A 21,938-nucleotide genomic window follows, 5' to 3' on the forward strand; every position below is an offset into this window, starting at 1 on the left:
GCTACTGACTGGACATACCCACATTTTGAGATGAAGAAAAACGGCCTGGCGTGGATTTTACAATCGTTTTGGATTTCATTGTAGAGTGGATATACAAAGTCCACACACCCCTGTTCCTGTGAATGAAAAAAATAAGACCAAGATCAAACATTTCAAAACGTTTTCCACCATTAATGTCAACTATAACCTGTACAACTCCATTTAAAAAAAATTCAATAATCTGGTTGCACAAGTGTGCACACCCTCTAATAACCGGGCTCATATTCATGCGAAATGGGACTCAGCGCACCTCTGCCATCATTTAGTGCTTCTGATTAGCCCCAAATAATCATATTTCACTTTTTGAATTGACATAAAATAATCAAACTTTTCTCCGATATTCTAATTGGTTGAGATGTACCTGGACGCATAAAACTGCTCATAGGGAGACTACAGTAATGACCTCACCAGCGAGGCTGAAGATGAAATTCTTTTTTTAGAAGCCACTTTTTAAAGAATGTTTTGTGGCTACATAAAAATACAGTATTACCGCGTGTTTATTATTCCGTCCAAACTTCAATAAAGCCCACCCTTTATGAATGATGCTAATTGTTTTCTCGTAAAAGGCTACAAAGGTATTAATGTTACACGTAAGAAATGTTTTTCAGGCTCTCTCCAGTCACGAAAACAACTACGCCGTGTTATCCATTTACACTTAAAAGCGGCCTTTAAATCTTAGTTTGTCTCTCAGTGGAGGGACGCAGACTTTGAGGGCAAGTGTAAAAATCATCGTTTGCCCTTTGAAGTATGAGCGTAAAGCCCAGACGAGTGGAGGTCGTGACCTCCCTTGGATTTATACAACGTTAAATCAAAAGTGTGTGCACGCGTATGCGTGTGTGTGTGCGTGCGTGCGTGCGTGCGTGCGCGCGTGCGTGTGCGTGCGCGCGGGTGCCCGGTAACCAAAGGAGATCAGTTGACACTTTAACAGCCTCTTTGCCCTTTCACCTCTGGGCCGCATCCGCCATCAGGTCGGCGGCACGGCCTCAGACCGTGAGAGCCGCTCTGGCACCGGGGCCTCCAGGTTGACTGGCGGCTTTTGTCCCCTGGCCCCCGCCCCCGCCCCCCCCCCCCCCCCCCTCGCCCCTCCCCGGCCCGGGTGACAGGTTCTGGGGGCGGGAGGGCCCCTTGTCGTGCGTCTGTAATGCGGCGACACATGAAAGAGGTCGACGCGGGGTTGCCGTCTATATGCCCCACGCACACACGTATTATGCATTACATACGCAGGCAGCAGATTTATGTATTTATGTATTGCGTCGGCACAGCTCAAAGGGAGACGACGGCGGGGGGCAGAGGGGGGCTGTCGACAAAGACGGATGGGGTGACGGGGGGGAGGTGGGGAGGCGGGAGACATTGAAGTGCGTGAGAAGGGGGGCCGCCGGGGTGGGCGACATCTGTGGCGTGATGGTGCTGCTGATTCTTTGCTCAATTCTACATTGCATTGATCTTTCAAATGACGTACGTGCACAATACAAGATCAATATCACGTGTGGGGAAAGATTGTGATTTGTTTTCCTCATGATGCATTTGCATTATGCATTCCACCTCCCAAAAGAAACATACAATGGAGAAGAATGAAGAAAAGCGGGTGTTACAGCATGTGAGAGTGGGAAGAAGGTGCGTGCGGGAGGGTTACGGACGTTGGGTTGTAAACAAACCACTTTGGAATGATTACGTGATTTGACCCCGATGAAATTTGAATGCGGCGGTGCCTTGAGAAACGAGTTCAATTTCGTCCGTGTCCAACTCTAAACGTTTGTATCGTAAATCATCTTTCCCTATTAAAATGAGTAAAGAGGCCACTAATCTGTTCCAGCCTCCCCCAAAATGTGTTCCTTTATGTGGTATTGTACTTAAGAAAACATATAGCGATAACATAATGAAATAGAACAGTTTGTGCATCATGAGTAATTTGAGTGAGTGACTTAGCCGTTGGATACAGTGAGCCAAGTAAACTGAAACTGCTGTTTTCAAACGGTGATTTCATCTAAGGGGGAAAAAAAAAAAACAGCGATTCAAAGTTACCTGGCCCTGCGTAGAAAAAGTCATGGCCCCAAACCTAAGAACTGGTGGGGCCACCCTCAGCAGCAACAACTGAAGTCAAGCGTTTGAATGCTGGAACGGCTGCTGACGTGCACAGTGTTTTCAATCGCTTTGACAATAAAAAGCTAGCGCTGCAAATATTCGAGATCCCGAGGCTTTGTCTGGTGAGTTTTCCTGCGGACAGTATCGGCCACACAGATTATTTCAATTCCGTGTGGAATTGGAGTAGAATTGACTCTTTTTGTCAAGCGGCCAACCTGAACGACGGAAGAACGAGGGAACGAACGAAAGGTCGCTCTTCGGCTAACTTCAATAGCCTCTCTGTGTCCGTCCGTCCAAGATTCCAAGATGGAGGGCGAGCACGCCGGGAGTTGGCCCAGTCCATTCAGACGGACCCCAAACGCGTAGAAAGCTCTCCTGCGGCCCCAGCCCGAACCCCCCGACGGCCCGGCTGCTTCGGGCCCCTTCCGCGGGAACTTGAAATCTGCAACGTAATCCCACTTTGGCCCCCGGAGGAGCCTTTCCAAACAAATCCTAATATCAGGACTTCACAAGTGGCTCCTGGCTGGGCGCCACACCTCCACCAGAAGTACCGCGGTCCTCGGTCATTGTTTACCCCTCCTCCCCCCTCCCTCCCCGCTTCCCTCGCGTTCTTCTTTCCGGGGATATACGACAAAAGAGAGGGATCTCCTCCTAATTGCTTCGGAAAATTGAAAAGCCGAGAATTGAAGGCTCTCGAGGAGAGCGGGGGACCGCGGGTCTGGCTGTGCCCGCCGCGGATGCGCGGCCGCCCGGAAAAAGGAGCTGGCGGGGCAGCCCGGGCGGGAGCGGATCAGAGCGGAGGCCAAACGCGAGAATGCGGAGGAGTTGGAGCGACGCGGCCGGAGGCCGCTTCACGCACGGGAAAGAACGCGGGGGCTTCGGGAACCGTCGGCCCGCTCGTCGGGACGTGATCTCAAAGGGGACGAGGGTAGAAATGAAAAGAGAAGCTTGGTATTTGGAGCTCATCATCTCATCCCATTCATGAGAAACCAAACGATGAACGCAAGCTTTGCTATTTCGCCCGCTCAGTCTTACTTCATCAATTTCAAATATCAGGATTATTGTTAAACACAGCGTATGTAGTATTTTATAGACTGTATTTGTGCGCTCGCTGACATAAAACCCAGAAACGTCTTGTTGCCGTTCAGCTGAGTTAGGAGGGGAGTCGAAAAGCGGGAAAAAGGGGACAACTGTCCCGGGGGGGGGGGGGCTGGCTGGCTGGCTGGCTGGCTGGGGAGGTGCTGTATGGGGGTCCAGAATCTGGCGGTACACCCTTGGGTGGGTACCAACCGTGAAGCGGGCGGCGAAGCTACATCACAATGACGGCGATTTCAAATGCCATTTATTGATTTTTGCATTCAATGGACAAACCGCACCGATGTGCAACTTCAACCTCGTCACAGATGCGTCCATCTGTGTTAGGCGGAGGGCAGCAGGAGAACGAACGGATTCTGATGGGAGGGGGCCTTCCTTTTGTTTATCTTCCTTTTGTACCTGAAAAATAAACCTTTTCTTTGATGAGATTGAAATGACTGATTGCAAGCTCGTCCAAAATAAACACACCTGCCGCTCAATGCGGCCGTGTGGCGAAGAAAGTCCAAAGGGTTTTGTCATGCTGACATGTCCACATTTGACCGCTAGATGGCAGCATGTTGCAATAGAAACACCGACACAAAAGTCCAGGATGGATTTGCAATTCGCTTAGCTCGAGTGTGACCGAAAAGAAGGAGCATTTGAATACTAATCATCTTTTTTGGGTTTTTTTTTTTTTTTTTGCCTTTTTGCCTCTCATTTGAAATCCCTAGACTCCATTATTGGTGCCAGTGTGCGTGTTTGCTATTGGCAAATTGTATTGGCCGAGTTGAATTTGAGGAAGGGGACGCGCGCTCCTGCGGCGCCATGACGCAGCTCGCGTCGCCGTCGCGCGGACGTGCGTCGTCGTCCTTCCTGCGGCAGTCAAACATCAACTCGAACCGAGGCGGTGCGGCTGGCGCTGACCAGCTCCCATTCAGCAAAGGCAAGACTAGCCCGGCTCGGCTGGCGTAATCGCGCCAGAGAGACGTGCCGCGGCGCAGGTCGGCCCGCTCGGCCCGCTCGGCCCGCTCGGCCCTCCCCCGACCCGTTGTGTGCGGGATCCGGCAGATTTGAAAGCCTGCCTGCCTGCCTGCCTGCCTGCCTGCCTGCGTCGGACACCGCCGACATGAGGATGCAGTAACCGAGGTGAGCTCGATTCGGTATCAATTAGATGAGCAGCACGAATGTTCCACAGGAATAAAGCAGCCGTGATGATGCTACACTACTGGACGCCAATGCGCGGTCCTGCCCCTTTAAGACGATGTCGACGGCAAATCGGGGGATTCATTCATTGGAGTGGCGGGGGTGTGGAACACTCGGTTATTACACATCTATGACACCAAATAACGCTGCGACCAATATGATCGTCGGGCATGTTTTGGAAGAGTTTCTCAGACGCCCAAATTCACGCCAGTGCATGTATCCTGGGCAAAATGGGGGGGGGGGCAATGGTCCGAGGGCGCTGCAAAATCAGTACTTTCTCTGGTTTGGGAGTCAAATGAACATTTGCTCTATAAACTGACAACATAACACTTGGAGCATTCATTTGCAAAAGATCACGCAAAAGGGTCCAAATGAAGGATTCAATTCGGGATCGTGTCAGTGTAAATCTGCACTCGGAAACGGAAAAGCGTTCCGATACTACTACGCCGAAACCAGCCTGACCTATAGTCTCACTTGCGGCCCCCCAAAAATGTTTGGAGCAGCCTCGTTTCTTCAATTGTGGTCATTTGAATGCCCGCAAAGCGCTAAAGCTACATGACCCGAAGAATACAATCAACACGGAGAAAATGCGCTCGCTGTCCCGTCGATTTTGGGCAGCATCAAGAAAACTACGAACGCTGCGGCGATAGCGGCTCTTCGTTGTTATATTTGCCCAAACAAATGTACCGGACATTCCAAATCAACAAGAAACCGACGACGCTCACACCTGCGCCTAATTACGACGTCCCTACGATGAGTTTTTCCGTAATGTGAGGTTAGTTTCGGCTTGAACATCGCCTACAAACTGAAGTGACTACCCATATGGGTTCAATCTTTTTTGTGTCTGAAAAAAGATGAGTGTCAGCGTCAAGGCGGGCGTGAAGGCACCATGAGCCGCGGGAGAAGGTCGAAGGTCGAGTCTTAAGGTAATTTGTCCCTTCGTCCCAACTCGAGTCGCGTCCTCGAATCTGTCTGCCCAAAATACGCAAGGACACGAAAGTCGACCGAAACCAGATAGAGCGAGGTCAGGTCGGGTACGCCGGAACTAGAAAGCCACCGAGTGGAGTTCCGAATCTGTCGAGGTCAAAATAAAGTGTGGCATTTGTCTTGAATTGGCGATTTGTTCGTTAGTTTGCAGCCCACTTCCCGGTTCGCAAAGGACGACAAACGCAGGTGTTCGGAAAGTTCATTTTTCTACGCAAACTACTTCAAAGTTGACGTCAGAAGTTTTCAAACGAACTCGAACCATTAGAATTGGAAACTAAGTTCACTGTTCGAAAATGAACTCGCTCCTCGTTGTGTTTTTCAATATGTTGCCCGCCAAACGCCGGCATTTCCCTTTTTGTCGCCGACCGTCCGGTCCACGCTTGCCGTTTGCGGCCCGCAGTCTCGAAAAACAAAGCTATGCAACAGTTGCCCTCACTAATGTTCTTCTTCCGTGTCGGTCCAAACGCTCCGTTGTGTTTTAGTACATACAAAGCAAATGATAAGTCTCACATTCACACCAATGGACAATTGAGATCCTCAATTGCCGCGGCGCTCGGAGAAAACCCACGCAAGGGCGGGCGCCAGAAGGTCTGAACTGAGATGGGAAGCCGGACCCTGCTTTTGCGGAGAGCTAATTGTTGACATTTCAGTGAAGAAAAAGGTCCGCCAAGATCTTCGCAAACAGCAAAATGTAACCTTTCTCCATTCTGCTCAAACAAATAAAAGGCCGCGAGGATGGGAGCCGAGCACAATGAGCTCATCGCTGTCGGCGTGGCAACTGCCACGTTAACGGCATCTCGCGTGCGCTGATGTTTTGACACGTGGATTGTAAAAGGATCGAGGTTCCTTGGGGTTTTTGGGGCTTCGGAAAATGGAAACGTTGCAGCTCCGTGTTCAATTCCGAGCGCATTTTGTGACATTTGGTAAGACGACGCGCATCGTTTTGAGGTCGTTTGTCGTTGACTCAGCTTAACGCGCACGTTTTTGGAGTGTGCGTGGAGAAAGGCCACCAGTAGAAACGCTGAAAACTTCGCAAACATTTCGATTCCATCATCATGATACATTTTATGCATGTATTATTTCTGTAACAATCAAACTTGAAGGTAAAATGACGCTTGGCTATTTGCACAATTTGTATCTGGAAAGTAACTCTGCAGTCAGTGGAAACCTAAGTTATTTTTTGAAATCAATGAAGTCTGCACGACAGCATTTTGTACAGAAAAGTAATTCGCTGCCATAAGTAAAACCTTTTTGGTTGAGGAAGTTGACCGAGATGTCGATTATTTTCTTTCAAAACGTTACAGGGGAAACGCGCACGCACACACCAAGACCGCCATCCCAACAAGAAAGTCCCGAGCGATGTTTTCACCGTGAACGACAATCTGGCATTTGTCCCGCCTCCTTCCATTAACGGCCATTTGCAGCAAGCCCCCGGGGAGAGGGCAAAGTGCGCGCGTGTGTGTGTGTGTGTGCGTTGATGCTGGAGAGGGCGGTGCCATGTGCAATCTGGAAGAACAAACACGCACGATTGACAACACGAGGCCTCGTCGAGTCCAAATCAGCACATGATGGACGACTTTGCGCTGTGTTGCGGCTTCAATGGAAGCCGTGTTCCTGCAATCGCATCGTTATGCTTGAGTGGCCTCGTGAGTGATGATGTCTTTTAAATTAATCACAAGATTTAACAGTCATGCAACCCAATTTCAGACAGTGAGCGGGCCCCTGTTGTTCTGTTCTATTGTTGAGATCTGAAGTTCTCTTAATACACACAAAATGTGAAAAAGGTCTAAACTACAACAGAAAAAGATCTGAAATTCGACGGATCCCAACGTGGTCCGAGCTAGTTTGCGTTTTTCCGCCACAGCGGCCGTGTTCCCCGTGAGTGTTTCATGGCGCTGAAGGCGGCCTGCCTGTGTTGTCGCCCTCCAGGCTGCGAGCGGCGCGCCGGACGGCGATGAGCGGTCCCGGCGTCCGCCGTGCCGACACCCCCCCCTCTCGGCACGCGCCGGGACCCAAGCTGCAGGTTCAGCGCTCCCTCTCGCGTGACACCATCACCATCCACTTCTCTGCTCTCGGCAAGGAGGAGGACGACGAGGAAGAGGAGCTTTACGGGGTAGACTCCGGAGGGAAACCTGGGCTAGATGGTGCGGGAGGTCCGGAGGTTTCCAGGCCAAAAGAGAAGCCGGTTTTTGAGTCTGAGACCACCACAGGAGATCCTCCCGCAAACGCCGCCTCTTCTGCCGTGACAATCGTTCCCACCTTCAGCAGTCCTCAGCCCAGCTCCTCCTGGCCTTCCGAACGTCCTTTAGCCAATCTCCAGCCCACGAGCTCCGGCTCCTCCTCCCCTTGCAAGTCGGCCGGCCTTTCATCCCCCAGACCTTTCCTCAGCCCGGTCAGGTCCTCGTCCAATGACGCGGAGGCCCGTGAACCCGCCCCGCCGCCGGCCACCGTTGCGCCGTCGCACGCCCGCCACCGTCACTTAATGAAATCTTTGGTCAAGTCCCTTTCCGCGGACTCGTCAAAGGCTGAGCACCAGGAAGGGTCCGTTCACCAAGTTCTCCATCATGTCCCCCATCAGCAACAAGTACAGCCGTGCCAGCGGCCGCCTCCTCGCAACATGCAGCTCTTCAAGCAGTTCTCCCAGCCTCGCCTGTACTCCGCCCCCGTCGTTGCCACTCAGGTCGGCGGAGACTCCAAAACGGCCCCCTCGTCTCCCACCGTGTCCCCGGATGGTAGGTCCTTCTTCAAGGTTCAAGAGGTGGAAGCCAAGATAGAAGATACAAGGAGACGTCTCTCGGAGGTGATGTCGGACCCGCTGCAGCTTTTCACCAAGCTCATGGGCGAGGAATCGGGCACAGGTGGCGTAGGAAGCGGACCTCACCGAGCCAGGTTGCTATCGTCGAGCGCATCGGAGCTAAGCGGCATAACGGCGGTTAACGGGCAATCCGAAGGTTACGACTACAGCATTAAGGAGGAGGAGGGAGCCGAGGGGGAAGAAGATGACGAAACCCCCGTCGGTAGAGGACCCGATTCCGTCTTCTTCTCCTTTCCCTCGCTGACACCAGCGCCAACTCTCAGCCGGACGTCCACATCCACCTTTGCCAGGTCTCCGTCGCTCACTCTGGGTCGCTGCTCCATGTCGGCCCTCGTTGCTCGTCAGGAAGACGAGGACTTCTGTGAACTTTACAGCGAAGACTTTGACTTGTGTACTGACGCGGAGAGTCCAGATGGGGATCATCCAGGATCCCGGGGCCTCCGCACCGGTAGCACCGGGTTGTGTAGTCAACTGGATGTTGAGGAGGAAGAAGAGGAGGAAGTGGAGGCTGCGCCTTGGATCGGCCTGGTCTGCCTGACGCAGTTGGTGTACTGCTACTTAGTCCTTCCGCTCCCACCGTATGTACGTGCGCTGGTCCACGGGATTTTTGCAGGCTTCACGTTGGCCGTTCTGGTCCTTTGGCTGTCAGCTCCGAGGCGCTCCAACTTGGGAACCAGGAAGCAAAGACGCGGGATAGAACCTTGGAATGTGGCCCGGCTCGATATCAAAGAACCAGACGTAGTCAAGGTGAGACGCAAACAATATTAAGATTAAGCCTTAGGCCCACAAGTCTTTGATAGATTGGCAGTCACACTCAGTTTAGGCTGATTGGTTCTTTCATATCTTTTAAAATCTTTTAACGTGCTGCCTCCTAGCACTGAAATTCACCCTGTTGTTTTCAGTTCTCCGACATTCTTTGGGACTGACAAGGGCTTAGCTACAAAGTGAGTAGTAGCATTGCACCTTTTCTCAAGTGTGTTGAATCCTTCAGTCGGGTGGGAAAGCAACTGTATTTTGCACTTTACTCTCGGGAGACCTTCAGAAGCGAGACCTAAGCAAAGGATTTGCATGAGCTCAAGTCTAGAGAGTATGGATGCAAGTCTGGAATGGACGTGTTGAGAAAATACCAAAATAATCACATAGGAACCAGTGAAAGCAAACCTGCCAGAATCGGGTAGATCTGCAGCTCGGGTTGTCTCCTCGAGTTTGTTACTCAATCAATACACTGACTTATAAGTTCAATTCATGAACAAAAGGGAGTCAAATGCCAATTTTCCAACCCTTTCGAGGTGAATTTTGTGGATGTGTCCCGGTCACCTAATTTGAAGCAATCGTTTTTTTTGGCTTTCTTTTTTATTCTCAGGTATCGCAGCCATCTTTTGTTTGGTTCAAACAAATTGTGTTTCTTCCCTTCTGCGTCCGCGCCTCATCTCAGGGCTGGATGAACGAGATCCACAGCTACGACCCGGAGATGTACCACGCCACCCTGACGCACTCCGTGTACGTCCGCCTCGAAGGTTCCGTCCTGCGACTGTCAAAGCCCAACCGCAACATCTCCCGGCGCGCCACTCACAACGAGCCTAAACCCGACGTCACCTACATCAGCCAGAAGATCTACGACCTGAGCGACAGCAAGGTGTGTTGGTAATGACTGGATCAGTGTTTGATTTTGTGAAACTGCCAATCTACAGATATTTCTGATATTTCGGGGAAACTCCAACGCTGGAGTCGGGAGTTGATTTCCTTCTCCCGTAGACAAATCAAAACAATGCTACTTGTGTGTGGCGTTTAGTGGTTCTACTCTATAAACGTGGATTTTGTGCGATGGCGAAGGCTTCCTCCGCAGATGTTGATCTTCAACTTGCCGATCAAAATCACTCATCCCAGCCGGCCGCGGGCGACGGGCCGTGTGCACCCTGGACCGATCGCCGACCGATCGCAGGCGAAGGACCATTTCAATTCTAAATGACGATTCTATTTAACAGAGGGGAAAGAATTCAAACCTATTCTGGCCCCCGAAACCACGTAACTGGGTGTACCACCCTTGGCAGCAATAACCAGGCTCGCTGGAGTCCCAAATCCTTGGGAATGGCTTGACCTTGACCTTTTCCAGACTGATACAGATTTCTCTTTTCTCTTTTTCACTTGTTCTTGACTTTGTTCGGATCGTAGCATGTTGCGTTTCTTTTTGAGATCTTGTAGGCTTTGTCTGACTTTTAGGTCATTCCTTGAGTCAACAAATCTGCCGTCGGTGTGGCCAGTGAAACGCAACTCGGCTTTCCAAAAACTCACAGCTACCTTATGACTGAACAAAGGAAGGCAATTACTTTTTATACGTTATCATTTACAAACTGCATTTTGTATCAAGCTGGGTTCTGTTTGTGAGATATTAACATCGGTTTGATAAATATGCCCCAAAACGTTTTTCCCCAAAAATCAGAAATTAGGAAAGACTTTTTTTGAAGACACTGTATTTTAAGAAATCGCAAACGTTTTGGAAATGTGAAAAAAGAAACAAGAACTCTGCAATTGGATTTGCATGTTTTTTGCTATATTTTCAAGATCAGAAGCTGCACGAGTAAACCAACTCGAATCCAGAACAGATCCAGATTGCTCATTTGGCAGCAGTGTAAAGTAAAGACGCTTATATTTCTGTCACACTCGCAGCTGATCAGATGAGGTTGCAATTGAATGAACTCAGTGGAAGTTATTATTCCGAACATTTGAAATCCTAAATTGAAGCCATTTGACGGTTTGTGGATATGAATGGATTCCTGCTCTTAAAATGACACCGATAGCGTTTTGTTGCCTTTACTTCAATGTATCGCCCGCCCCCTCTCCTCCAAAGATCTACCTGATGCCACAGAGCCTAGCGAGGAAACGAGTTTGGAACAAGAAGTACCCTATCTGCATTGAGCTGGCCGAGCAGGGCGACTTCATGTCCAAAGCCCGGGGAGAAAAGGTGGAAGGTGAAGAGGGCAGACCGACAACGCCGGCTGAGACAGCAGAGCGAGCGGACGCCAAGGTGGTAATAGCCGAAGCGGCCGCGGAGGAGCGCGGGAAGCCGGCGCCCGGAGGAGGGGATCTGACAATCTACCTGTTCGGGAGGACGGGTCGGGAAAAGGAGGAGTGGTTCCGGAGATTTCTGCTCGCGTCCCAGATGAAGTCTAACGGGCGAGGCGGCGGTCTGCCCAAGAGTGGTCGGTGTACAACACACGCACACGCACACGCACGCTTGGGAAGACGTACTGCGCTCTGTTTTCGTGACTGTCGGAAATCCAGCGCTGCGCGTGCATGACGCAGCGCTGCCATGTGGCGGGCAAGAGCGGGACCGGTGTTGCTCATTTTGCTAACCGAAACAGCAGCGCTAAAACATGTCAACGGTCTCTCAGAGCAATTCAAATCGGCCCTCCCTTTATTTGATCCGACACGAGAGCTGTATCAAACATTGGCCTTTCGTCAGATTAGAATGGCCAGCTGTGGAGACTGGTGTTCAATTCATAAAAGTGGATTTAATGAGCAGAAATTTGCTTAATCACACGTGTCTTCATTTCTCATTCACTTGCCCTTAGCATCTAATGCCACCAAATTTGTATGGCGGCGAGTGTGCTTCCTTTCTGTGACGGCCGTTATGTTTGTTGTTGTGATCGCAGCGCTCGGTCTCGTCGTGAGAACTTCTTCAAATCATTTTCTTCTTTGATGTCGCCGAATAAAGCAAGCAAAATATTAGCCCCAAAGTGAATGAATGCGAAATTCGAGGCGTAGTAGGCTAAGCATTCGTGCATAATGCCAGGGTTGGGCCATATGCCCAAAAATAAAATCTTTGGATTTTTTTTCCCTCACAAAAATCTCATTTTTCCCTTCTTCACTTACAGAAACAGCAAAGGACAATGACATTAATCATTAACACTTCCTCTTGAGAAAAAAGTCCCTTTTGTAAAACAAGTCCCTACGTAAACACAAATAAATGTTGATAAATGAACACTGAAAAGGTTCAACAATGTCACGGCTGTCCTGGCCCGTACAGTATGCCTGTCGCCCGACAGCGATCCCGTCCGTCACGCTTGCAGGTGAGGCGAGGCGACCTCGTTATAATATTTGCATTAGGCGCAAACCTCGGGTCAAACGTTTCCGTCGATAAATAACTGCTTTTGCCACGCACGCATGGGCGAAATGTTCAAAATGAATGAGAAAATGATTTTGCTCATGTTGCAGAAATTCAACTCGCTTGTCTTGTTTTGACAAAAAAAAAAAGAAGTCACTTAAGGGTTTGGAAATAGTTGCTAAATTGGCGAAACTGACTGATTTTATAAACAAGCTCCTCATGTTGTTCGTTCCCGCATCGCACATCAGCGCAATGCGTAGGCGCGATCTGAAATGATACTGACTAATAAAGACCAATTCAAATATAAAATAAAATCAAAAGCAATTCAAATAAAGACGAAGTAGTCAATAAAATGGATTAACCTCCCAGCCGTACATAATCCATATGAATTGAATGGAATTGCACAATTTAATACTTCCCCCTTTGTATTGTTAGCCTCGCAGCCCCCCCCCAGCCACAGCGACCAGTCCGCCGGCGGCCACGAGGCCGACGGCGGGAGCGGCGGGCGAGGAAGCTCCGACGAGCCGTGCCACCCTCGGCCTCGCCGCCGGGACGCCTCCTCGGCCCCCTCCTGGTGCTCCGCCGGAGGCGTGAGGCGCAAGATGCTCTTGGATTATAATCTGTACATGGCCGAGTACGTCGACCCCCGGCCCGCACCCACGAGCCCGGCCGCCGCTCAGAGCCCTGGGCGCAGCCCCGAAGGAAGCCCGCAAACTACCAGAAAGGTGAGGAAGACGCCACGGGGAAAGCTTGAAGGCGGTACAGGGAAGTTCCGTATATTCGCAGTTCGGCATTCACACGTTCGCAGAGTTCACTCAGGAACCTATCCTGTTATTGGATGAAAAACTCACCACGCTGCTTGGCCTTTTTGCCCTCAGTCCAAAGCAATAAAGGTCGTGCTTTGCCGGTGCCATTTTGGTGCCAAGGAACTATCTTGAAGTGAGTTGCGGCGCTTCGTTTAGACAAAAGTAGGGCTTTGCCACCGTTTTTGGGCATCCTGGTGCCAAGGAACTATGTTGATGTGAGTTGAGGAGCTTCACCTAGACGAAAGTAGGGTTTTGCTGCCCTCTTGTGGCATTTATAAGCCATTGAAAAAGATTGTGTGGGGGTGTCAATAAGTCGATTAGATGTGATCTGATTTTTGCTATTTGGGTATCGACCCCTGCCGCGTATCGCCCCTCAAGTCACTCCACGCTGTTCCTGCCATGCTCTACATTTCACGTCTACCTGCTTGCATGTGTATGGGTGTGTCTGTGCCCCCCCAGATGCCCGGGACTTCAGACGAGCCGGCCGAGGCAGAGGCCTGGGTCAACGCGTTTCTGGGAAGAATATTCTGGGACTTCCTGGGAGAGAAGCACTGGGCCAACGTCGTCTCCAAAAAGATTCAAATGAAGCTTAGTAAGATCCGGGTGGGTGGTTAGTCTCTTTTAAATCACACTCAAGTTTCGGTGCGGTTCGTTCGGTTACGTGCGAACACAGTACTTGAAGCCGTTCCGTCATCGGATAGCACGAATGTTCTCAAGATGTCGCCACCTGGCTTTCTGCTGCTGCACCGCAGCCTCGTGGCTCAATCGATCGATTGAGCCTTCTTCCTGTTTACCGACTTGCCACCAATCCGAGAAGAGCTCCTTTAACATTGGCAAATGTCACGGTTTAGCGCGACGACGACTAAATGGCAAAAAAGGTGGAAAAATACAAATAAAGCCTGTTGCAAGAAGTCACAGGCGCCTCCTTGACGTCACTCCCAATGAAACATCATTTTTGCTTTTGGAGACTAAAGCCGCTTCAACTTTCGGGTGTTTTTTCAGCTGCCGTACGTTATGAATGAGCTCACGTTGACGGAGCTAGACATGGGCTTCTCCATTCCCAAGATCCTCGGAGCCTCCGAACCCTCCGTTGACCACCGAGGTAGGAACAGATGTTGTCGAATGATGCTTTTATGTTTGTATTCTTTGTCGGCTATCCGGTTCTACTTCTCCACATTCTTCTGTCCCTCCCTTTCCCTCTCTGATCTTCTTTGAGGATGAACCCATTTCCCGTATTACCTCGCTCTACGAAGCCATAAGCATTCAACCTCATGTCTTGGCTTCCCCTCATCTATTAGTGAGTTCTGCCGTGCCTCCCTCCCTGTCTCCGGCTCCGGCTCCAATGAAAAGCAAGGTTCAAAGGGCACGCTGCATTCTATTCATTTGTCATGAGTCAAAACTCATGGTCAGGTCATAGCCTCGTCTAACAGCAAAAAGTGCTTTGCCGCCACCTTGTGTCATCTAGCATCAATTACAAAGCTTTTTGAGTGCGCATCGATGGCTTGCGGCTTTTCGCCGGGTCTCCCGGTTGGCTGCGATCGCACTTGAAGGGACCCTCGGACGAGACTAGGACACGTGGCGCCAACGGCGGCGGGGATGGAAGTTCACCCAGCGAGGAAGTGCAGCTGCCCCGACCGAGTCTGACCTTTTCATCCGCTACGGGATAAAAGCAGTTCTCGGCAGGCAGCCATGCGCGGGACAACGTTGCGTGGCGCGAACAACAGCACTTTCTTGACTATGAGCATAAGAGGCACAATCACAGTGTTATAGCTGAAAGGTTTCGTTTCTGTTTGCCTCGCTGTCTCTCCAGGTTTGTGGTTCCATCTGGAGGTCTCCTACACGGGCTCCTTCCTCATGACTCTGGAGACCAAGATGAACCTGGCCCGTCTGGGCAAGGAGGGCGAGGGCCTGGGCGAGCACGGCAGCGAGTGGTGAGCCCTTCGCGTTTATCGTGACGCTTTTGGGTCTGTGGCGTCGTACGCTCGATGGCTCGAAGGCCGTCGGGAAAACAAAAACGGATTGAAGTGGAGATGTTTCTGTTGGAGTCATAAGAGTCCCAATTCCTCCCCTTTTATACGAAAGCATCTCTCTGGACTGTGGAATTACCCAACACACGGTGAGTCTCGTGGGTCACTAAAACGAAGCGGGATTCGTTTCCCGCCTGCCGTGTGGGCCCTACAGCCACATTTTGTTGTTGACTCATGTCTTGTTGTGACAAAAAAAAAAAAAAACAACAACAACAATAAATGTTCCGGAATAAGAATAAAACTCAACAAGAGTCAAAGATTGGAAGCCTGTTCCAATACTTTTGTTTGACTTCCGTGATGTTCCTTTCAACAAAATGAAATGCTATTTTTAACTTTGCGTGTTTCTGCGCGTGCGGCAGGTCAAGGCCACGCGCTTATTGTTTGGCGGACAGCGACGAGGAGTCGTCCAGTGCCGGTTCCTCAGATGAGGAGGATCCGCCGGAACTTTTCAGTGACAAAGCTGTTCTCCCTGGAGGCGAAGGGTGAGCAAACATCCCTCAGAACAATATTGTCGAAACACAACGTTCTAACCTTCGGTTTACCCACGGACGACTCGCTGCTGATGTAACGTAGCGGCCGCCCGCTCCTTCCCATCACGGGGGCTTCGCGGCAGTACTCGCTGTCGTTAATAAATAATCAACTTGACTCACTGCTTCCTCCCGTCTGCCTCCGCTTCTCTCCGTACGTATGCGATCTCGCCTCCCCTCGCTCACGCAGCTACGTGGGAGGCCACAGGCCCGGCAAGATCATGCGCTTTGTGGACAAGATCGCCAAGTCCAAGTACTTCCAGAAGGCCACAGAGACGGAGTTCATCAAGAAAAAGATGGAGGAGGTGGCCAACACGCCGCTGCTGCTCACCGTGGAGGTGCAGGAGTGTCGAGGGACTCTTGCTGTCAACATCCCACCGCCCCCTACGGACAGAATATGGTAGGTTCACTTCCTGGAGGTCCCGGTTGAAGGATTGTGCACGGCACCCTCTGCTGGGTTACAACACCTTTGCAAGAATATGCTCGATTGAATAGCGGTGCCAGGTTGGAATCTCAGCTCGGGCCCCTCTGCGTGGGGTTTGCATGTTTTCCCCACGAGGACAAGCGCTAGAGAAAATGAATGGATGGATAACAAAATCATATTTCATCACCAGCGTTGACTTGCTTCTTTTCGTCAGCATGTTTGCGTAATGCAAATTCGAAATCCCCATTCACGTCTCCTTTGGACGCTCAGGTACGGTTTCCGCAGTCCGCCTCACCTGGTGCTCAAAGCGCGGCCCAAACTCGGCGAGAGGGAGGTCACTCTGGTCCATGTGACCGACTGGATTGAGAAGAAACTGGACCAAGAGTTTCAGGTACACTGTGATAGAGATATTCAACTTGAATCGCGTCGTATTTCCGCCGCCGATATGAAAGTTTATGGACTTGACAACCTTGAGGGCGGCGCACGGTGCAGATGTTTCATGCTGCCAATGGAAGTGCAATTCATTTATGGCTGCTTCCCCGACACACACTTCAAAGCACCGTAATAAATAGCCAAGGCAATGAACGATGTGGTGTGCTTGGCGCTGCCCTGAGGCACTCCTTCACACTTCTGCAGCAAAACCTTCGACGCACTTCCGTGATGGCTTATGGCTTCATTTTTTCAGATTTGCTGTGATCGACATCACGCTCAGTTTAGATTCATAACAAGACTCAGCGTTCGCGTGAAAAAATAAACAGCGCCCTCCGATTAGTGCACTCGGTGTCTGTAATTATCTTTACTGTGACCGCTAACCAGCACGCGCGGCGGTCGTCGTTGCCGCGCCGCCGACGGAGCCGACGTGGCATCTGTACAGCTGACTGTGATGTTTCAAGAGAAAGTGCTGCTGCGTGGAGCACAGGACAGACCTTTATACAACTTCTCCAACTTTTTATAAAATCTTGTCAAACGCAAAGTCTCTGTGCTTGAATTCTTTGCAACAAAGTTCAGTTGGGCTAAGCGGTTAACTCTTTATTGTCCGTGCGTGAACAGCTGCGTCTCGGATTTAAAGTCATTACGGTTGCTACTTGTTTGTTTCCCGATGGGGTCAAAGGGAGGCGTCTATTTGGGGAGAAGCATTTATTGGAGGACACACCAAATAAATTGACTGAATTTTTTGAAATATATGTTTGGTGTAAAAATACACAGATAAAGGGTTCCCCGTAATATAGTTCCACTAGAATGTTCACCTCATAGCATAGTTGCCCAAGTCATATTTCGACGTTTTTGGAAAAGAAAAAAAAAAAACAGTATTGAGCAAGCACATTGGTATCTTTTATTGATATTCTTAGTTAAAAAAGAATTTGGCCATTACGGCATGTGGCTAATGTTATGAGGGAAATGAGATGATGTTTTTGGGGGCTACTCCGATGCCTGTCACAATGTGTTTGTCCTCCCGACAGAAAATATTTGTTATGCCAAACATGGATGACTTGTGGCTACCCATCATGCACTCTGCCATGGACACGCGTTCAAATGCCAGCTTGATTACCGAGTCAAACGATGCCTTGAAGGGCCCAGAACCTGAAGAGTCCGAGGCCTCGTCGTGCATGTGAAGAAGACGTCCGGACCGCTGCTTTTCACCATGGCAATATATTGACTTTGCGCCCGAGAGAGAGAGAGAGAGTGTGTGTGTGTGTGCTTGTGTGTTGGGGGTGGGGGGGTGGGCCCTCAAAGTGGACGTTTTGTCATCATTTGTGGCCAATTCCAAAAGTCTGGGCGTGTCTAGGCTGTTCAGCAAGTATACGTACGTGCTGGCGCTTTGAGAAATAGCCATCGGAGTGACCAATAGCAACCATCAAACCTGTGAAGTACAGCTGCACCAAACTCCAGTTGTAGATTTTTTTGGGTGACCTTTAAAGTGGCTCGCGAAAAGTGTGTTGACCTGTGTGGAATGATGACGAGAAAATAACCGCCGTGTCCGTGTATGTACACGCATTTCCTCTCCGGATGTATCAGTCCTCACGAAATGCAAACAGGACGATGGCGATGTGAAGAGTTTGAACCCGCGCAGCGTGGGTGCTGTCCAGGCTGTACGCTTTGAACTGAAACCTTATGTAATGCGTAAAAGGACTTTAAAAAGGAGGGGGTGGTACGACTTGAAATGTATGCGCAGACACAGCAGCCAAACCTTTGCCGAAATCTGATGAATGTATTTATAAGATTCTCTCATTCACTTGACAATGTGCTTCTTAGCAACAATTTTCATTCAAATTGCAGTTATGCGTTTCTATTGCCAAAGCATTGTTTCACTCTGGCTTGAAGGGTAATTAGTGGCAAATGTCTGGGGCGCTCTTTCAGCTGTGTACATTGAGTTTTGGGGGTCAAAACGTGCTGCTTTCTGGATTTTAGCCATGTTGTTTCAGTACTGTCATCATATATTTGTTGAATAGAATTCTAAAAGGTGAGACGGTGCCTGAGGTGAGGATGAGAAGTGAGCTAGTAGCACCCATTTTTAAGAACAAGGGCGATGTGCAGAGTTGTTTAGAGGAATAAAGTTGATGAGTCATACAATGAAGACATAGGAAAGAGTAGCGGTGGCTCGACTCAGGACAAAAGTGAGTATTTGTGAGCAGCAGTATGGTCCATACCAACGAGCAGTACCACAGATGCGTTATTTGCCTCGAGCGTGTTGCTAGAGAAGTACAGAGACGGTCGGAAGGAGCTGCATTGTATCTTTGTAGATCTAAAGAACGCATCTGACAACGTACCCAGAAAGGAACTGTGTTACTGCATGAGAAAGTCATCAGGGATCCGTTCCAAGCCCCCTTCCTGTTGCCTATGGCGACGGATAAGCGCACAGATGAGGTTAGACTGGAATCCCCATAGAACAAGATGTTCTCAGATGACATTGGGATCTGCAGTGAGCATGTGGAGGAACATTGACAAAGGTGGAGGCATGCACTGAAAAAGAAGGAATGAAGAGGAAATAAATGTGCTCGAATGAGAGGGGTGGAGGAGGGAGAGTGAGGCTACAGGGAGACGAGACGGCGAGGGTGGAGGACTTGAAATACTTGGGGTGAACGGTCCAGAGCAATGGTGAGTGTAAGGAAGGAAGGAAGTCAAGAAACGAGTCTGAGCAGGTTGGAACGGGTGGAGGAAGGTGTCAGGTGTGTTACGCGTGACAGAAGCTTCCAGTGGCGCTGAAGAGACGACAGGAGGCGGAGGTGAAGATGTTGAGGTTTTCTTTCGGAGGGACCAGGAGTAGCAATGGACCATTCAGAGGCACAGCTGAGAAAGCATCGGAATGTTCTCGGGGAAAAGTTAGAGGGGCCAGACTTTGACGGTTAGGACACGTTCCGAGGAGAAATAACGAGCGCAGTGATGCCTTGAGATGTGAGGGACCTGACTTTCGAGTGTTTTGAAATAGGAGTCGTAGGTTCGGACGATTGTTTGCTTCGACTTGCGAGTAAACATTTGAGATTCGAGCACTGTATGGTGGCAGTGAATTCAACTCGACTCACTTTACAACAAGCGGCGGCAGTTTGTGAGCAATTCTTCAAAAAATCAACTTCGAGCTGTTTCATACCACATAAGGCGGAGAATTACATGTTCTGCATCTAAAGCACCCACATAACTTTGCCTTTCAACCCGCTATGCTAACACGTGATGGGAAATGCAAGAGACGGACTATGTTGCGGTGTTGTGACTCTTTAATCAATGAATATTCAAAGACAAACAATATAAGAATACTCGCAGGCGTATGTTGTTTTTCCACTGCTAAAACAACCAATATCACAGCAGTTTTTGGGCCACTTAAAGTAGTTGTTAAAGTCTTCCTTTGTGTCTGCATGGCCGTAATATACTGCCCCCAGTGGCCAAGTTGCGCACACCAGCAGTAGTCACAAAAATGAATCATCGTGCACAATCCTTATTCAAAACACATTAGGAAAATATTTATTGGCTTATTTGGGGAGGCCGGAACAGATCGATGACAAGGAACGTGTTTTGAGTTACAAACGAACCAATTAAACTCGTATCTCAGGGCACCACTGTTTGTTGTGATAACGAGGTTGTGGAGCTGCCAGGCAGGAGAGAGAAGGTTGATGGATGGGCTGTAGTGCGGTCGCGGTCGCAGAGGAGCATGAGGAAGATGTGCAAAGCTCCGAACGCGACGGGCCGAAAGAAAAGCAGTCAGGTGCCATCCGGCCAAGCAACGCTTCTTTTGCCATTCAAAACCTGTTCGTTCCGTATCGTGCGCCAAGTCGCATTCGTCGCCTGCCGTTGTTTACTTCGTTGCTTTGCAGGCGACTTTGTTTCTGTAAGTGTATGAGGCAGAAAGTGCCTTTGTAATAAGAAAACATTCCTCCACAGGGAGCCCCCCCCCCCCCCCCAAAAAAAATGTTGGGCCATTATTGTCGTACATCTTGTTTCCAAAGGTTTTGGCGTTCATTTGCACTGTGAAGAAAATGTCCAACATTGCTGTTGTGTTCAGTGACGTCAGAATGTTATGGTTCAGGCCATTGTGGATTAATAAAAATATTTTTTTGCACTGATAAATGGGGGGTTTTAATTAGACAAAATGGTGACAGTAGTACAAAGGGCTTGTACTACATTATATCCCTTTAGTTAAGAGTACTTACTACACCTAGTAGAACAGATACCTAGTATTCCACAGTTAACCATTTGTAGTTAGTCTCACACTTACCGTTGAAGGAAATTAACGGCCAAGTAATTGTAAAAAAATAACACTGGCTGTCACTCGTGTGACACAATGTACAACTGTGCCATGTTTTAAAAGAGAAACTTGGGAAAACTGCCAAGAAACTCCAGTTATAACAGGACTTGTGATGTTCTTGCACCATTTCTGTTTTACCTGCATGACCACCAAACATGTCAATCAGGTTTGAAGTAGAGTGCATTATTCATGGAGCAAAACACAACAGGAGATGAATCAAATGAGAGACGTACAGTAGGTGGAAAATGGGCTTTATTTAAAGATTTATAGTGCTCTTCTGAGTCAAACGGATCCAGGACATCTGAAGGGGAATTAAAACAAAAAAGCACATTTTATATCGGAAGACATTGGCACATCTCATTCAAAAATGGCAAACATCATTCTGTACAACTTACTCTTAAGTTATTCCTGATCCAAAACGGCATTGAAGCTGCAAATGAAAATGGTGGAAATGTATTAATATACCAGCTATAAAGCTTCCTTAAACAGTGTATACTGTTGAATCAGATTTGAAGTTGACTTCATTGTACATCAGAAGTCTAACGCACTTGGATCATCATTGACAAACAAAAAGGCTTCTTATACATTATAAAAGCATACCTACATTTTAATAAACTGCATTCACAGAAAAGCGTCCACCACGTGCTCCGCCACGTGGCTGCAACGGCACGACAATTTCAACACGGTTTAACTTTCACACCTGGACAAAATAGTAATATTAATAATAGCAATAGAAATAGAAATAATAATAACATGCGCCAGGTTAACATTGAAGCCTCTTTATGAAATGTGTCTGTACTGAAGAACATTCCTTACCGTGAAATGTTTTCAATCGATCTGGTCACGTCGAGCGCTGTTATTAAATTTGCAGATACCATCATATTTAAAACGTCATCCGACATAGAAAATCACCATATAAAAAAAAACGTGAAGTCAATTTCGGCGATGAAGCAGAAGCTGTCGAACCGGCGAGGACATTGCTTTGCCTGACCGCACTGATCCCGGAACAAAGTGCAAGGCACCCGGAAGTTGTTGATCCCTCTTCCGGCGCATATTCTCGTCTCCTATTGGCTGACCCCGCCTCCACTCGCGTGGCACGTTTACCACGAAGCCC

The 21,938-nt window shown here is 49.2% G+C and overlaps 1 protein-coding gene and 1 long non-coding RNA gene across 8 annotated transcripts in view; one reads left to right on the forward strand and one right to left on the reverse strand.

The window, feature by feature from the left end:
• LOC133414377 (axin-2-like) overlaps positions 1 to 20,646 on the forward strand; it is a 62,558-nt gene extending 41,912 nt beyond the window's left edge. For 2 of the 7 annotated variants that reach the window (XM_061699672.1, XM_061699673.1), the window contains 11 exons: positions 7,315 to 8,947; positions 9,564 to 9,836; positions 11,049 to 11,400; positions 12,741 to 13,030; positions 13,571 to 13,714; positions 14,114 to 14,213; positions 14,922 to 15,042; positions 15,498 to 15,620; positions 15,856 to 16,065; positions 16,360 to 16,480; positions 17,550 to 20,646. In XM_061699672.1, coding sequence (XP_061555656.1) covers positions 7,315 to 8,947; positions 9,564 to 9,836; positions 11,049 to 11,400; positions 12,741 to 13,030; positions 13,571 to 13,714; positions 14,114 to 14,213; positions 14,922 to 15,042; positions 15,498 to 15,620; positions 15,856 to 16,065; positions 16,360 to 16,480; positions 17,550 to 17,702 — 3,520 coding nt within the window. In that variant the 3' untranslated portion in view covers positions 17,703 to 20,646. Of the gene's footprint in view, positions 1 to 3,926; positions 4,342 to 5,304; positions 5,325 to 6,689; positions 7,032 to 7,314; positions 8,948 to 9,563; positions 9,837 to 11,048; positions 11,401 to 12,740; positions 13,031 to 13,570; positions 13,715 to 14,113; positions 14,214 to 14,921; positions 15,043 to 15,497; positions 15,621 to 15,855; positions 16,066 to 16,359; positions 16,481 to 17,549 lie in introns of those variants that run through there. The other 5 variants (XM_061699674.1, XM_061699677.1, XM_061699675.1 and 2 more) reach the window with 5 other exon arrangements.
• Positions 20,647 to 21,058: 412 nt separating this feature from the next.
• LOC133414380 (uncharacterized) lies at positions 21,059 to 21,830 on the reverse strand. The gene is made up of 4 exons (XR_009770011.1): positions 21,641 to 21,830; positions 21,429 to 21,524; positions 21,220 to 21,254; positions 21,059 to 21,125 (listed from the first exon to the last, which is right to left on the reverse strand). It is a non-coding gene; the product is annotated as an uncharacterized LOC133414380 (long non-coding RNA).
• Between the last annotated feature and the right edge of the window lie 108 nt (positions 21,831 to 21,938).

This window comes from Phycodurus eques, chromosome 16 (assembly GCF_024500275.1).
Source record: "Phycodurus eques isolate BA_2022a chromosome 16, UOR_Pequ_1.1, whole genome shotgun sequence".
Lineage (NCBI taxonomy): Eukaryota > Metazoa > Chordata > Actinopteri > Syngnathiformes > Syngnathidae > Phycodurus > Phycodurus eques.